General features: G+C 38.0%; 2 protein-coding genes across 6 annotated transcripts in view; one reads left to right on the forward strand and one right to left on the reverse strand.

Annotated features, from left to right (window-relative positions):
• PPAT (phosphoribosyl pyrophosphate amidotransferase) overlaps positions 1-18,356 on the reverse strand; it is a 43,292-nt gene that overhangs the window by 13,599 nt on the left and 11,337 nt on the right. The gene's annotated exons all lie outside the window — the stretch shown is intronic.
• PAICS (phosphoribosylaminoimidazole carboxylase and phosphoribosylaminoimidazolesuccinocarboxamide synthase) overlaps positions 1-18,356 on the forward strand; it is a 41,526-nt gene that overhangs the window by 1,274 nt on the left and 21,896 nt on the right. The window contains exons 2-8 of one of the 4 annotated variants that reach the window (XM_053941244.1): positions 3,799-3,885; positions 7,026-7,505; positions 8,507-8,596; positions 9,329-9,400; positions 13,236-13,322; positions 16,710-16,781; positions 17,491-17,892. In XM_053941244.1, coding sequence (XP_053797219.1) covers positions 3,799-3,885; positions 7,026-7,505; positions 8,507-8,596; positions 9,329-9,400; positions 13,236-13,322; positions 16,710-16,781; positions 17,491-17,892 — 1,290 coding nt within the window. The remainder of the gene's footprint in view (positions 1-3,798; positions 3,886-7,025; positions 7,506-8,506; positions 8,597-9,328; positions 9,401-13,235; positions 13,323-16,709; positions 16,782-17,490; positions 17,893-18,356) is intronic. The other 3 variants (XM_053941245.1, XM_053941247.1, XM_053941248.1) reach the window with 3 other exon arrangements.

Below are 18,356 nucleotides of genomic sequence, written 5' to 3' on the forward strand. Positions count from 1 at the left end.
GCTTAACATTTCATTAGGGTCAATCTGTTGTTTGACATCACTCAAATCTCCTTGTCACATCCTAAATGTCATTGAAGCATCAGTCCCAATGATAGTTATAAGTACCAAAATAAGATTACTAAAAAGACAAATGAAAAGCTTAATTTGTTCCCATGGTATGTAGCAATTTACATTAATTTTGTGAATATTTTTTAAGACAACAAGAAACTCAACATTATTTCCAGGGGATATTGTCAAAGGCATAGAAAAGAGCTGGACATCGAGCTTGTCCTTGTAGTATTCCATGTCTCCCTCTACAATGCTGTTTTACAGATTTGAGGAAAAGAAATTGCCATTTTTCATTGTCATTGTTTACCTTAACAAAAAGCTTGACCTTAATTTGTCATCACTATCAGAAATCTAATCTGTCAAAGTAACTTCAAATTAAAATGGCTATTTTATAATATTGTAATGTGCTCTCTGCACTGTGAATTGCAATCCATTTTTAAATTTAAACTTGCAGAACTGAGGCTAATATAAGCTGATACACTTTGAGGACTACATGAAATCAGGATAGTGTCCTACGTCTGACAATCTGCCATTAGATTATCCTCTGTGTTTTGATGTAGTTTGCACCTGGTAATCTTAATTCTCATCTGCCTTAGACCTCTAGCAAATTTAAATCAGCAAAAGTTAATTTCAACTCTGAATCCCAAACTATAGTATCTATAAAAATAATTACCCCTAGGTGAGACATACCTTGTTTTGAAGCACTACGACAGTCTGGTTTTAAAGGTGGTATAATTAAATACATCTCTTGATTGCACAAGCATTTCTGTTACTTGTTCCAGAAAAATAAAAGCAAGCAAGTTTTATGGATAAACAAAAATTAAATGCAGGTAACTGTAATAATGCAACACTAATGCAAAAATTGAAATGTGAAGATTTTTGCAACAACCACAACTGAGCCGCAACGAAAGCACACTAAGATAGAAATGCGTCCTGCAGCTATGCAGAATGCATACATACATCCACCACAAGGGGCTGCGGGAACAGCTGTGAGATCATCAACTTTCTTATTTAAGAATGCAAGTCAAGCAACTAACACTGTACTAGAGGCCCAGTCCTATTCCACTTGCAGTCAGAGTCCTATGCCTGCCCAGCCCAGTATTTTGAAGAGCACACGTAAGGCAAAACTGGCATCAGTAGCTATGCAGCTGATTCTTTTAAGTCCTTCTGCAGGGACAGAACTGCCGTTTTTGCTCCCACAGAGGGAAAGGCAATTCCTGGCACAGGCAAAAAGGCAGCCCCCTACTCCTGCCCCAGCAGTGACTGCAGGCTCCCTCCTGGCTTCTCCCTTTCAAACACAGTGTGTTACAGGAGAGGAGAGAAAAATGGTCACTTGCTTATTATAAAAGAGGCAATGACATCTCATTTTGAGGGGGCTGGAGGAATCAAGGATGTCTAGGCTTATAGCTTGGGTAGCAAGAACAAAATGCTATCAGCAAACTAAAACCTGTGACTAATGATACGTGTCCACCATGAACATCTTATTTTATTCTAGGAAATTGGTAGCTATACTGATTTGTCTTTTTAAGAAGCATGACAGGAGACAGGGCATGTTCCCAAATAATTCACCGTATATTTACCATTCTGCTTAGCCTCAGTCTCAATATTCCTACACATGCTTAATGTAAAGATGCAAAGCATGTCTTTACATTATCTCAGCTACTGGGAGATTGCTGGGGAGGGGGGGAAACAGGAATGGAGGAAAAGAGACTACTTTTTTTATGGGACTGAATGGTATTTCAATAGTGTTCCCCTGAGGATTTTTCATATGTGGTAGAATCAGTTTTCTTTTGAAAGTGTATTTGAAAAAATTATTACTGAAAATCTTAATCAAATCTGAGAGGGGTGTCTCAGGACAAACCTGGTAGCAACACATACCAGTTCCCAGCTTGTTCATGAAAAGATAACACTTTATGCATAAGCACATGCAGAAATGTAAGCAGAGATGTTCATGCTGCCCTCCCAAAACACATTTCAGAAGCAGAGTTGTAGCTTAAATAATCATGTTGACTTAACACATTCACTTCAAGTATAGTGTGTGTATTACTGCACTAATCAACAACCAATAAAATCTACATAAAGTGATGGTGCACTATGAAAAATGGTATTTTTCATTAGAGTTCAAATAAATTACCTTCACATTTTGTTAATCAAGTTAAATCAAGTATTAATAAACCAAATACATTATTTTAAAAAAATACTTGCCTAGTAATTCAAGTTGCTTACACTTGTTATATTTCTTTCTTTATGTTTAAATATTAAGGTACTGGTCACCTTGCTTGACCTTCACTTTACCTCAGCAAATGCAGAAAGATTATTGCTGAGCAGAAATGCATCAGCAATGACTGGCAGAAAACTCAGCTACTAAAATGCAGGAAGATCTTTCAGAAATGCTGTCATAAAAGTGCCAATTACACATGGTTTTCTATGTCTACACTTTTCAACATGTCATTGACAGTATTTTATATAGTTTTTTTTAAACAAGTGTGCAATACTTTTATTGCACACTTGCTTTTCTGGTATAGTAATATCTTTTTGTGGTAACTGCTCTTACTTACTAAAAATAAAATAAGTTTCTCTTTTAATATAACAATGCAATTAACCTTGCTCATGCTAGTAGCTATGGCACACTTAGAAACCTTCCAGCAGAGAATTTATTCTCCTCTCCCTGGTTTGCTTTGCTGCTCTTAAGCAGCAGAAATGCCAGTCCTGTCACCAGAGGTGGAGGCATGAGCAGCATCTCCTGCCAGGGAAGTCAGGCAGGCATCTGGGAGCAGTCAGAGATCAGGCCACTGCATCTATGAGTCATAACGAGCCTTGCTGAAAGCCAGGAGGATTTAAGATAATGGTTTCAAATGCAGTTTTTGGATGTCAGGGGTAGGAGACTGCATCCTAACTGCACCTCATTACTGCTCCCCGTGACAAACTACCGCAGAGCTGTGAGCTTTGATCTGGGTGCCCTGCCTGGCTGGAGCTCACAGAAGCTCAGCTCCCGTAAAAGGAAGCAACATTTCAAACCTCCTGTCAACATGATATGTAGAAAACAGCACACTAACTACCACAGGACAACTTATAAGTTGTCTGAACTCTGTGTACTCTGTAATCTGTACTCTGTGAAAATCTAGCTGGTTCTGAACCTCACGTACATATGCTGGTTTTTATACTTACATAGCAATTGCTATAATGTTGCCTTTTAAACAAACGTACAAAAGCTATGCTGGAAAAAGGTAAACTTAATCCTGTCAGCTACAAATACGCCTGTTGTCAAGTCACAAAGAATATGGATTCTCTCCCCATACTGTTAATGAATTCCAATGCTTTCCAAAGCTCTTTGCAGGACATCCTTGTTTTCTTCATACTCTTCTACGAATTTATTTTTGTTACATAAATGGATTTGTGATTTTATGAATCTGTGTGCAAAGTCTGCCTTTACTTGTATGTCTCTTACTTTACATTATTATTTACCCTTAATACTGAATCAGAAGAGCATACAAGTCACTAGAATCAATCAGTTTCAACCAGAATTTTTAAAAGCATTCAGGCTTCATATACAAGACATAAAATGATTTTCCTCGTATAACACATTTACCCCTTATAGGGACAGCTAAATTAATTTAAAATTTAATTTAACTACAAATTAAGTGTCAAGATTTCCAAGTTAAATATCTTTTCATAGTGTATGGACATTTAAATTTAAACTGCTAATTTAGTCCATACCTATTTTTCATCTAAAAACTCTTTCCTTCCCAGGTGACATACCAGTTTCTTTAGAAGATGATGAAGATGCTCCAGGAGATCCACTACTTTTTATATCTCATGCCAGACCAGTTCAGCTAGGTATAGTATGATGGTACAGAGAGATCAGAAACTAAAAAGCAGCATGGGTGTCAGAGTACTTCCTGATAGCTTGAAAACACAGTCATTCTGTTTCTGATCAGTATAGTTTTAATAGAGCCCCACTCTGGCACCATCTCCTTGCCAGAGCTAGCACTCAGCGGTGTCGTGCATCCCTAGACACTGACCACTGTATATGATGTAACACCTGCATGGCCCCTATTTGCATGCAAAACACATCCCATGCTATAGCTTAATCATGATAAATTGCATTAACCACAGTAATTTTGTTAAATGCCAGTGGAAAGTGTGCCAGATGCTACAGAGGCTACCCATGTCAGCTTGTGACTTTTCCTTAGCTCATTTTCTTAAATCATGGATGCTTAAAGCAGCATGAGTGAGTGGCCTGAGCCAGGAGAGAGATGCAGAGTAATCCAGTGTTCTCCAGCATAACTTCAAAATCACCTCTCCAAGCAAGGAGTGGTCAGCAATGCTTCAGTCCAACCAACCATAGAACTCATTTGGAAAATGTCCTATTCTAATAGTTTTGCTCAGCAAAGTTACAAAGCAAAGGCATAAATTTGGCAAGACAGAAAGAGGAAGAGCATCCTAGGTGTGAGCCCCTTCAAGGGAAAGCTACAGGAAATGGAGAAACAAACACATTTTAGACAGATTTAAGCAACTGATGTGCTCATTTGTTGCCTGGATTAACAGCAGCTGTCCTGAATTTCCTACATGCTCTATTTTTTTATATACTCTCTATGGCTTAGTATACATTCCAGTCCAGTTAAAACAACTTCCATTACAAAATCTGCAAGGTGCCATATTTAGGAAGAAAACAACGCACAGGCTAAGCCTATGGCTATTACATTACACATTACACCCCTCTTGCCTGGCATAGGAAGAAATTAAGGAAGGGACCAGTATGTCACATGGAATTTATGCACATATAATATACAAAACATACAGAAAGTGTCTGAATCAAATTTTACAGGAACATGCTTTTATTTTTCAGTGCTCAACACACTGCCAAGCAGAAAAGTCTTCAATTCTGAGGAAGCTGCTTCCTACAAAATCAGGGCTTCAATTGCATGTGCTCTCAAGTACATACTAGTACTAAAATGCCTAGTACCTCTTCTAGTCTGTAAGTTTCAGGCACTATCTCGGAAACCACTGGAAGAAAAATGTTGACCCCTTTGTATCTATAATACCTAATATTTTGGTTTTATTTCAGCAGATTTCTCAGGTTTGGGGAAGTTTAGAAAAAGATTAACTATGGCATAAATGCATCTTTCAGATAAAAAAATAATGTATATCCTGCTTAAACCTTTTTTTTAAACAAATTAGGACTAAAATGCTTTTAAGATATTAGGAAAATTTTTGCACTGACCATAACAACTTTGTTTCAAAGCAGTATTTGTAGGCAGGATATTTTTGAATAACAAACAAACCCGCCATTTTTCACTCTGCACACAGCAGAATCAGCGAGCAATATACCAAGTCACCAGAACTCATTTGAACTAATATCTACAACCAAAAGTGAGCTCGGTTGGAAATGAACTGACTAGTGAAAAATACTGGTCTATACAAAGAGTAAAGAAACTTTATTCCTCTAAGATGCCCCCGTGCTCTATGGCGTTGACTGGGAAGTGTAAAGAGCACCTCCTTGCACTCTTCGTCCTCTCTTCTTGTCATCTTCCCTAGGCCTTTCCTCTCTGGCCTATCTGTTGTTGGCAGTTAATAATCTGTGGCAGTTCCTATGGTTTGATTCACCAGTGAATTCACCAGCATTTTCTTTCACTCCCTCAGGAAGAAATGGAAAAAGCATAATTGATGTGCCACCTGAAAATTACCCTTCTCAACTACACTGCCTATGAGCTGGCTGCTGCAGAGTCCTGATTAACCCAGGACTGTAAGGAAAAAAAATGGTATCTGTTAGAACAACTTATTGACAACTAGAATGAATTATGGAGACTAGCAAAGAATGGCTGTATCTAGGACAAGTTTGTTCCCAGGCAGGTTATCATAAATATGCTCCACTGAAGCTCTGTGCACAATCGAGGGTCCAATACTATTGCCATCACACACATCTCAGTGGCTATAAAGTATCAAACCCCCATAATCTGGTTTGCTCTTCCAGAAAAAAACACTGACAAAGGCATTTATCACTGCAGTATGACTGTAAAAACCTGTCAGTTCCTGTGCATTTTCATGCTGCTTCATTTGATCATTCTCTGGAACTGGTTTTGGATTTGTTTATTTGGGTTTTTTTAGTTATTTTTGCAAAGCTTCAGAAAATGCATGAGAAATCCCTTTCCAAACTAATCATATAACCAAAACAAAGTCTTAAAGCCAATTCATAAATAGAAAAAAGGAAACATTAAAAAAATAAAATATATAATTTTTCAGCGTTATTGCATGGGTGGCAACCTTTACCTCATAACGTTAAAAATAAAGTTGTAGACTGGAGAAAATGGAAAATATCTTAGTTTTCCAGAGTAAGACAACTCACACCGATTTTCACTAAAAATCCCCGAATATTTTTGATTGATCTGCCCTGAGAAAGGTGCAGCTTCTGTGCCATGAGAACTGGGTTCTAGCACACAAATGTTCTACTTAAGCAAAAGTCTCCATTCCTCTGCCCCACACAACTGGGGTGCTTTGTTAAAAAACAAGGATCAGATTCTTTAGATCCGTACCCAGGTTAAACCTCTCCATGTGTGTAAAAACTAAAGTAAGGGATGAATGCAGAAAGTTAAGCCTTGATGCTAGTGTCAGTGACTTGGGGCCAATTTATTATTGTGCTCATGCAGCACATCCCATCTTCCCAACAGTTCTCCTCTCTAATGTCTGAAGGACAAAGCAGCTTATCAGTTGTTCCCAAAGGTCTTAAGAGGTAAAAATTTAGTGTATTATGACAGAAGAAAGAAATGTTCCTCTTAGATTAATTAAATGTACATGTGCTATCTTAATATCTGTCTTCAAGTAAAAGCAAAAATGATATCAGAATTAATGAAAATGCTGACAAATTAATAACCAATAGCTTGATTTTAATGTCACCTCTGCTCCATCTTTCTCTGGAGAAACAGTGTCCTTCATTCCCATTCTCTCTGTCCTTTCCCCACCCCAACCACCCAATGCAGGTAACAACTATCTGTGTCTCTCCCCCACCCCACACAATGCGGGTAATCCAGCGTCAGCAGTAGAGGCTTCCAAACCAGCGGCTTTCATTCCTACCGTAGCAAATGAAGGAGGAAAACACTGGACTGTTAATGAAGTCAGAGCTTTGATACGCATATGGTCAGACAAAAATATCCAGCAACAACTGGAGGGGACAGTGAGAAATAAAAGAATATTTGAAGAGGTTGCTGCTAGACTGCAGAAGTTTGGAATTGACAGGGACTGGAAACAGTGCAGGACAAAATACAAAAATCTGAAACATGAATACAAGAGTGTAAAAAGTGCCCAGGACTCAGGGAGTACGAGTAAAAGCATGAAGTTTTTTCATGAACTGGATGCTATTCTGGGGCACTGCACAATGGAACAAGCAAGTAAACCAGATAATGATGAAAGTGAGAGGCCTCCAGAATGGACAGAAGCAAAATCAGAAAAGGATTCCGTGGGTAAGTACTTCAACTACCCACATATCATTTACAATTTTTAGTTTTCCAGCACTAGAGAGACCTTAAAAAAAAACTCAAAAAGCACAAACAGAGAGATTAACTGATTGGCTGGGGTGGAAAAATAGAATAGAACTGAATAGAAATTTACTAATGTGTCCAGTACTTTTGTATTTTGTTATAAGGTAGTATTTCAGATTGAGTGATTGCCCTGTATTTTTGTAATAGAACTGAGAAGCAAAAGGAGAAAAAAAAGACATAGGATAAAATGAGAGAGAGGCAATTCCAGTTAAACTCATGTCAGAAGAGACTGTTTCTAGTTTAGATAACAGAAATGGAGCAGTGAGATAGTCAGACTATGTTACTGGGAAAATTAAGACATTGAGCAAAAGAAATCTGTGGTAACAGACATTGGTTTAAAAAATTAACATGTAAATTGTCTTGCTCTTAAGGTCCTAAATAGCTCAGTTTGATTGGCCTTTGGAGCAAGACTCCCAAACAGTGAAAAAGGAACAGCACTAAGAATGCTGGCAGAGCCTGCCTTTGGTTTTGGGTGGTTATTGACAATTGATGGTAATGGATGATCAATGCAGAATCCAAGTAGACTGATGAACCTACACTACCCAAGACTTAAAACATTTTTATTGGTATGTGCAACCAGAAACATGCTTGTTGTTTAAGAACAGAATTAAACATGAAACTCTTAGTTGAGGTGAAGGGATGATACTATGTTGGCCAAATGTAAGACTAGAAGTTACTAAAGTAATGGGAGAAGTCAAGAAAAATATTACACAAAGACCATCTGGCTGAAAACTGTGAGAAGATTTTGGGGGAAGATTCACTCTTCAATTGCCATTTCTAGACATTTTGCTAATGCATCTACTTTGCCTGCTGGCATAAAAGAGCATCTGAGGCTGGATGGACTTTTTAATTTGATACACCACAGCTGGTCTTATAAAGTATAGAAATTCAGTGCCCTAATTAATTTAGCATTATTTACACAGAAATGCCTGGAGACACAGGTGAAGAGGACTCTGTTAGTAATGCATCAGAAGACCTACAGGTTGCAGATATAAAGAAAATTTCTGATTCAGGTAATCTAAAAGTCTTCTATTTTATGTAAATACCTAAATTTAGTAAATTAAAATTAATTTCTAAAATAAGCCCAAATTGTAATTACAGGTAGAAAATTCAGAGACCTAAAAAAATTAAAAGCAAGAGATAATGTCATAGAGATAACCATCATGTACTTATGTACATATTTACAATGTCCTGCTAAATTTGATAAAATCAGTGCAGTAAGTAATAATTTCAAAGACTTGTGACATAGAATGTAGAGAAGAAACTACTGGTTTAAGCAAGTTGAGTGCAAAGTCCTACTGCATGTGCATTTACTTAAACTATGTTATCCCCAAGTATTAGAATTGTTCAGTCTCCTGGGCATGAACTAATAGAGCATCTCTTTTTCACACTATGTGATCAGGATATAATTGTGTAAATGCTCATGTCAGGGGATAAAAACTTCATTAAAGAGTCTCACTGAATATGAAGGTCATATGCTCTGCTCTGTACAAATAAATATTATAGTTTACATCTGAAAACATAAATTTCAGGGGAAACAGAAGTTTAACATTCAGCTGGAAACGCATGAAAGTCTCTCAGGCTGACAGGTTTTATTGTCCACAACAGAGCACCTCATGTTCTCTTTCAGTAGAGTGAGGCAGAACATGGTTTAAATTAAGCATTAAGGACTAGTCTTACAGAATTTAAAATGGTCTAATGTGAACTTGAAAGATTTTAATATCAAATTAAAAATCTTCTGACAGATAATGTTACTGTAAATACTACTCCAGAGAATCGGGCAGCTCTGCATATAACGAAAGAAACAAATATGACAAGTAAGTAAAGAGATGGGTGTAATTTAAGGTATACCAGAGATTAACATTTTGACTTTTTTCATTCAATACCAATTACATTATTAAATTTAAATTTCCTAACAAATAAAATGCAATGATTCAGCAGTGCTCCTTAACTGTCATCTGGCAGTTTTCAACCACCTGGTGCTACATAATATTGTAACTTCTTGGACTGCACTCTTCCAAATAAGCTATTTTAAATGAAGTTAAATTAATATTTCTAGTAAAGTTTTGAGTCCACATTTCTGTCATTTAAGATAAGTGTAGGTGTAAAGATATCAGTAGTTTACCGTGGTTACCATCTCCTTTTTCAAATATGTGTATTTTAACTGCATAGTTTCTTTGTTTCTGGGTAATTGTAAATGCAGTATGATTTTGTGGGGAACAGTTAAAATAGTGAGTGGGTCAAAAGTGTCTGTGGCTTAGCCTATCCACTCTTAAGTATTTTTCAAACTTCTGCAGGGGAAAAATGCAAAACCACACTCCAAGGCAAAACCAACAAACAAGTTCAGTTTGCAAAATTCTTTCTCTCATTCCAAAACAAACAATACACACTCAATTTTTTTGCAGGTGGTAAAATATAACAAGTCTTTAATTTTATTAATGGTGACATAAATAGGTATTGAATAAAGCAATACCTATTAGAGACAAGATAAAAATAAAGAAAAGATGCACACTTTTTACGTTACAATATCATGGAGACCCTTTGTTCTCTAATTGTGGTACATGCCTTTCCTAGACAGTCTAAGTAATTTTGAAGTGAAAACTGGTAAGTAAAGAGCTTGTATGTACCTCTGTACTCATAAATATACATGCTGATAAATAGTGAAAAGGCATTGATACATTACATTGGTTGTTTGATATGAGTAATGTCTCACAGTTACTGGTATTTAGGATGTGACTTTTTAAAAAGTCTCCTGCATATTTGACAGAACTTTTGTAGAAAAGTGTTTCTCAACAGGCATGGAATTATTAAATTTATAGGTATTTGTGTGCCTTGAAAAAAAATCTGTAGAAACCCCCAGTTTGGCATAAATAAGAATTTAGAAATTGTGTTGAACTCGTATCTGGGTATCTTATCAGTATATATATAAGTTAGCCTGGGCTGTCATTGCCTTCTGGCAACTGCAGCTGCGTAAATGCACAGAAGATGCACGAGCTGCTTCAGAGTGCATGTGCTTCTCCTGATCTTACACATGAGTTAGGAGCCACAGTAACACTGTCACCACTGCCAGTCTTTATAAAAAGCCCTTTTGTGTTTGCCATACTCTAGTAAGAAAAATACTAAGATGGTGTTAGTCAAAAGACAAATACACCAGATTCAGAAGAAAAACTAGTTATTTAATGTGCCATGGTATTGTTTTTCTCCTCTGCCCATATGAATTTGCTACTCAAAGAGCAGCAAATGCCCACCTGAGAAGACAAATGTAAATAAAACCTCAGCTCCTTGCACAACCTGTCCTAGTTCCCGACACGTTGCTGTCAGCAGTGCCCAGCTGGGGGAGCAGAAGGACCACAACAGTCCCCAACCCGTGGGTTGGGGTTTTCAGCTAAAGCGTCCTGTGATAGGCTGGGGACCCTGCAGGTTGCTCTCTCTTTTGGCAAAACATACCCCACATTGAATCGATCTGCAAATTAAACCTTAATTAGTCATTTTCACTGATGTTTTCAATTGCGTGGCATCACTTTTAGTTGTTACTAAAAGTAACAAATCTGTTCAGAAGAGCCAATTACTTTAGTCTATGCAGTCTGTTGTTCCAAACTCCATGTACCTTCCATGTGTGTCAGACTTAGCAGTATGACCACAGAGTGTATGTATAGGTGTTTGATTAAATTTAAAGTGCTAGGGAACAACAGTGGAGATGAAAACAGGTTTCTAAGAAATACCAGTAGCCTGATGTTCTTAAAAATACCTACAGCAAGTATTTTATGTCAAACAAATTCCTTTCCTTGTCTTTATTTTCTTAGGATTTTTGATACCCCATACACTTTACTGTATGTCCCTCTCAGAATGAATTTGGAGTAAGTAGTGACACTTCCAAGATACATTCCTAAGCAAGGGCTTTTTAAAAACCTGTTGTTTAGAGTTAAGATCTTAGGTTGGTACATACTCAGGCACTTAACACTGGCTTGAACACTTGCTGCTGTGTGCATGGAATTTTAAAATGTACAGATATAAAGTCAAAAGATAATGTTTTCATACATATGACCCAGGCTACTGTTAAGCAGTGTTTCAGAGAAGTGCAAACCCCACAGTTCTTGATTATTCACTGCCTTAGCCTAGGCATATTTGGGCTGCAGACATAAACTCTTAAATATGCATCCAGTTTTCTGTATCCACTTTCAGAGATCTGTATGACAGAGCAGCAACTTTGCAAGTTGTTGGAGCGTAAACACAAGCCACACACTGCAAATTTTCCCTAGTTTAAACATATCCCAATTCCCTTTTATACTATACAAGACACTCGTGAGAGTAAGGATTAGGAGACAAATTACTAATCTTGCCTCATGAGCCAGAAAACAAGATAATTAGTGATGGTGACAGAGTGCCAAAAGAGAACAGAGCTTGTATCAGTCTGAGTGAGTGAAAGGAAAGATTGTGACAGCATTGCTCGGGTGGCCTTGTGAGCAGTGCTTCAAACACAAAGTAGAGATTTAAGCATATTTGCTGGCAACTGTCTATAGCTTCACTAACAATTCAGATGGAGCCACTGTGCTTTATCCAAGCCAAAAACTGTCGATGGCTTGTTCTGTTTGGCTCAGTCTTCTTGTGCCCTTCCCTCCAAAACTCTGAAAGGTGCCTTAGAAAAAAAGCCAGGCTCCCTACCCACATTCTTGGCTCGAAAAAAAAAAAAAAAAAAAAAAAAAAGAGGCACGTGATGCTAGTCACGTCATGAAGAACATCTGATGCAAACAAAGCTGTATTGATCTGGGGATAATTTTTAATAAAATGGCTCTAGATTAAACCTTATTGCTCAATGTTTAGGGGCAATATTCTTGAATGGACTGAGAACAGGCTGGGAGACAGAAAACTGCTGTCATTGATCCATGATGTGGCCTTCACCATTTAATCTCTGTAGAGCAGTGTCCTCACTGGGAAGCGAGGATCAGCAAGACCACTTGCATCATCCACCTGCCCATACCTCTGTCCTAGGGCAGAGGGGTGGAATTTTCCCTTAACACCAGCGGGCCAATGGCAGAGGAGTGGAGATCTCCTCCCCATGGAGGGGAGCCCAGGGACATCTCTGTCACCCTGCTGTGTGATGTAAACTCCTGCAAGCTGCAGCAGCAGAGATGCTTTCGGGACAGGCTTTAGTACATTGTCTCCATCAGTCAGGCAGCCTTACAGATCAGTTGTCTAAGCACAGCACCCTGATGTGTCAGGGTCCCTTGCTCCTTTTTGGGGCTAATTCAAACACTCTTGGCATCAGTCACTTGGGAGTCTTTCAATAATTTCAGTATATTGCACCCTTTATGCCTTGCCTGTTCTGCTGCATGAACATTTGTCAGTAACTAGCTATCTTACACCCACCATCAGTGAACCATTCTACAAATTCTGATCCAGGTTAATATAACTTAAGAGTTTCCACATGTAACCCATAAACTTATATACTGCAGCTGTTATGTGATGTTCTGGATTTACTTTATAAGTGGGTACACTCTGTTCTTAAGCCTGCAGAAAAATGGCAGCTTTAATGTATTAAGAGAGGAAATCTTTAACAGTAGTTAGCAGCAGCATTCTGAGTAGGTGATTCTCAAGACATCACTCAAGACGTGTTTAGTTAATAAGAACTCTGTAAATGATTATTTTTTACAGAAATCCTTGAAGATGAGAGGGACTTAGCCAACTCCACCCCAGCATCTCTGGAAGCTACACAAATAAAGAAGGAGACAATTGATATAGGTAGGTCAGGACTTTTGTCAGGATAGTTTTTAACAGGACATTCTGCTTTACTGGGCATTGCAGATTCCAAAGGCTCATATGTTATTCCAGCAAATTACACTTGTTCTACTTCTAGGTTAAATAATTACGGGTTTTGTTTGATTTCATAGTGCAGAAATATATGAACACTTATTTCTCCTTCCCATAATTATAACAAAATCTTACTTTCCCAGACAACATGATCCTTTTTATGATGAATATGATTAGTGTGCATTTGATTGTGACACAAATATGTTTTTTCTTACACAGTTGCTAGAGAGGGTAAAATGGAAAGGTAAATAGCTATCTCAGAAACTCAAAACATTTTATACACTGTATTTTCAAACTACTTCATGACTGCATTTATTATCAGATGATTTATAATTAAGCAATTTCCCTATATATATTCTGAACTATTTTAAATATAAAACTGAAATCAGCACCTCAGCAATATGTAGAAGTCATATATTTAATGATAAGTGATCAGGAGAAGATTTCTTTGGTTTAAAATGTTAAAATTTAACATTAGAACACAGTAGGGATACTAATATTCTGGAATAAATGAGCATAAAAACCATAGAAAATAATGAAAAAGAGATATCAGAGGAAATAATGATGGCATTGAAATATAGTGACCTGACACTCTGGATCCAAATATTCTTTACAGTAATGCTGTTTGTACACAGAAGTTAGTAGGAAAAAAAAAAAATTAGCGATTCTGTGAACAGCAATTCTTTGGCCTTTGACACTGAAAGTTTCTAGCCTAAGAATATTTCTGTTGTATGCATCAGGCAAATTCCAGGCAAGAGCTTCCTCTTCAGCAATTATGTTACCTGTAGTTTGGATGTTGAGACATCCTATGCTACACACCCTTTACAACTGCTTGCACTGGCTGATCTTGATCGTGAAAGACAACTGTAGTGACTGTGACACTGAGGACAACATTAGAGCAATGCAATCACAACGATGACACACAGGAACACAAGTGACACCGAGGATAAAGTAAATCTGTGACCCTGAAAGTTGAGACATAGTGAGGTCACACAAATGCAAAGTGAAGAATAAAATGTCATGCAGCTCAACAGACTGCCTCATACACACAAACTCCCTATCATGTAATATCCAATTGAACACAGTAATCATCATGCAAGTCAGCACTACACAAGTGCCACTGCCAAAGACAGGAAAATATAAGAGAGCCAGTATGGTTGAGAGAATGAGCACAGAAATGGAAGCCATGGAGAGGTTGGTTAACGGTTTGAAAAAAAAGGAATCTCTCAGGAGCCTTGAAGTAGACCTAAAGCTCTGTTTTGGCCCATTTACAACAGCTGCAAGTGTTAAAGAAGATGCAAGAATTTTCTCAAGAGTTAAAGGGTGCCTGTTTATGAGAAAACCCACTTTTTTCTAGTACCCCAAGTAAATCACATATACTGATCACATCAGTGCTGATGAGAGTATGATTTCCAAGTTTTCCACAGGTACAAAATATATTCTTGCATGTGGCTTATGAAAAATGAGTGTTTGCCAAATGACTGAAAAGAAAACAAGTTATAGAGCAAATACGAATTTCAAGTACTAGTTTGTGCATATATTGGCAAGTACCACTATAGAAAGCACATCAAATGAACATGCTTATTTACAAAGAAACTTTATTTCTGATAGAGCCTAAGTAAGTACTCAGTTTTTCAAAACATAAAAGGAATATTTACTTCTACCCTTTACCAAAACCAGTATTGAACATAATTAATCTATGACATCCTCTAGCAAACAATGAGAACTAATCTTTCTCTTCTTCCCAACCCAAAGAGTAAGTCCACACAAAAGTGAACTTTCAGCCTCAGAGTAGTCCAAGCACGAGCAAATGAACACAGAATCAGCAAAGCTGGATTTTGATGTTCATAGACAATTTTAATAATTTCTCAGTAGGCAACAATGAAGTTCCAAATAAAGAGAGACTTCAGGGCATTGGAACAACTGGTTAAAGGATCAAGAGCAGAAGCAGTCTTCTCTTCTTCCAGTTGAAGAGCCAGCAGATCACTATCTGGCTCCAACCTTGATGACACTGGGAAAATACTGGAATTTTTAATCATGGTTCCATGACATCAGATTTGCTGGTATCTATCTCAAAGGGGGGGGGAAAGATCTTACCACAGAAGTAAGCAGAACTCATTGAAAGAGCTTTAAAATAAATTTGCAGTTGGGAAGAGATAAAACCAGACTTACTAGAGAGCCTGGGGGCAACATGCCAATGTTTGAGGGGTGGTGTTCTAGAGAGGTCCTTCCATCTGCTGTCTTAGTAGTCAGGGAATGGAGATGAGCGAAGATATACAGGGGTTATTGATGTGTCAGAAACCACAGAACCACCTGAGAATGACCATGTAGAAATTAGAGCTTTTCACCCCCAAAAGATGGTGGGGCCAAAAGCCCAGCTGTGGTGCATCTACACCAGTGCAGACAGCATGGGCAACAAAAAGGACAAGCTGGAAGCCATTGTGTAGCAGGAAAACTATATCATAGTTTCCATCTTGAAGACAGAGGGATGACTTGCACAGCTGGAGTGCTGCAATGGATGGCAATAAACTTTGCAGAAGGGACAGGCAAGGAAGGAGAGACTGTGGGGTACTCTGTATGTTAGAGAGTGTTTTGATTGTCTAGAGCTCATGATGGTGACAATAGGGTTGAGGATGTATGGGTAAGAATCAGGAGAAGGCAACAAGGCAGGTGTCCTGGTGGGAGTCTGTGTTTGACCACCCAGCCTGGGCAAAGAGGCAGCTGAAATATTTCATAAGCAGCTGGGAGAAGTCTCACAGTCACTGGCCCTTGGGGGGGACTTCAGCTGACCAGATGTCTACTGGAAATACAGCACAGCAGAGGAAGGTTCCTGGAGTATTCCTGGCTGACAACTGCCTGACACAGCTGGTGAAGGAGCCAGCTAGGGAAGGTACCCACTGGACCTGGTGTTTGTGAACAGAGGGCTCGTGGTGGCTGGAACCTCTTGGCAACAGCAGTCACAAAATGGCAGTGTTTTCAGTTCTTGGTGAAGTAAAGAGGGAGCTCAGCAGACCTGTCACCTTGGACTTGAGCAGTGGTGGAGTCACTGTCCCTGGAGGGATTTTAATGACATGTAGATGTGGCACTTAGGGACCTGGTTTACTGGTGAACTTGGCAATCTTCAGTCTATCCTAAATGATTAGTGCTTCCATTCTAAATGATTCCATGATTCTGTGATTCTTCAAGTCTAAAACTAATGGGTTAGACTGAGGGCTTAGGACACTTTTAGGTGGAAATAGGTGTTTCCTACAGAGAATGACAATACTAGCAATTTATTTGTCTAAATCCAAGTCTATTTAAAACTGTGTGTTTCTATAGATGATGATTCTATAAGCACTACCTCAGAAGACAGATCTTGTACACCAGTAGCAAAACAGATGGTTGGGACAGGTGAGTATTAATTTCCATGCATTTATTATGAAATAAGTCACAATGTAATTTCTGTATCAAAGCTGGAGCAATCAGATCTCTAGCGTAAACACAGCTCTACTTTTCTAGTCCTGATTCCATTCCAGCTTTATTAGTAAACTTAAAAATTAGTTTCATAGCTCTTTTCCTTCCATGAGCAAAACTTGTATTAATACTGTAGTTCAACTTTGCCTTCTACACATAATCTAATGAGCAGCATCTGCCTACTTCTGGCTATTTTCGAGTCTGAAGATTTTTTTTTTCCTGTTGAATCCCAAGTAGCCTTTTCATTTGCACATTGCCATTTTAGTTTGAAACCTCACTTCTCATCAATGCTGAGATCTTTAAAGCTTAATGATTACTGCTTTTCTACATGTAACTCTAGGATACATCTGTCTTTAATCTCACAACAACAGTGGCACAATTACAGCAACAAAATGTTGAATTTTAAATGCCTTGGAGAAACAAGAGATTCCACTTCCTACATATTTTGCATATTTAAGAGAAAACAATTGTGTATGGATACTAAAATTATAAAAGATTAAAAGATATTTTGATATAAAATATCAAAATATATAAAACATCAATCATTAACTGATGAATTATCAGTTGCAATTATGCTTTCATATATATATATTTAGCATGCATTTATAGCATTTACAGTTTTTTGGTTTTTTATTTATATTTTCAGAGAATCACATTCCCTTAGAAGAAGCACAAAATCACTTTAAAGTTATTACAGTTAATGATACTGGAGCAGGAAAACACTGGAGTGATAATGAAGTTAGAGCTCTGATAAACATATGGTCAGATGAAAAGATACAACAAATGCTTGAAGGGGCCACGAGAAATAAAGAAATATTTGAGGAAATTGCCAGAAGGTTAATGAAACATGGTATAGACAGAGACTGGAAACAATGTCGCACAAAGTACAAGAACCTAAAATACGAATACCGTGCACTGCAGAAAGAAAATGAGCATCTTGGAAATCCCAGGAGAAAAATGAGATTTTATGATGAAGTTGACTGTATCTTAAGAAGACAGCCTCTGGGAACCTCAGGCTGGGGATGTGAAAGCTCAAGTCTCCTATCAGGTACGAAAAATTTCAGTGATGAGATAAAGTGCTTCAAGTGAACTTTCTAAAGTCGTCTGTTTGAGCCATGCTGTAGGTGTGAAATGTGTGGCCAGAAATGGGGAGGGAAAGTAACTGGGGAGGCTGTATCTGCATGGTCACATAGGGAACACTCAGGAAACTCAAGTGTTCTATGGAGACATGTGGAAGTGAGAATATTAGCAAAAAGTGAAAAGCACTGAAGCAGTTGGAGAACCTGCTTTTGAAAGCCTAAGTGACCTGCAGTGAAATGGTGCTAGAACACATTGCAGGTTCTAGAGGTCATACAGCAGGCATGTAAAGTCTGATGGATAGAGAGCTGCAAGCTCATACTGCTTGGAACTGCAAAAATCAGCGGCAATCAAGCCAAGTGCAAGGACTCTAAAAACCCCAAAGTATATTAATTCAATACATACGGCAGTCAAGAGAGAGAAAAATCCAGGACA

This window comes from Vidua chalybeata, chromosome 4 (assembly GCF_026979565.1).
Source record: "Vidua chalybeata isolate OUT-0048 chromosome 4, bVidCha1 merged haplotype, whole genome shotgun sequence".
Classification (NCBI taxonomy): domain Eukaryota; kingdom Metazoa; phylum Chordata; class Aves; order Passeriformes; family Viduidae; genus Vidua; species Vidua chalybeata.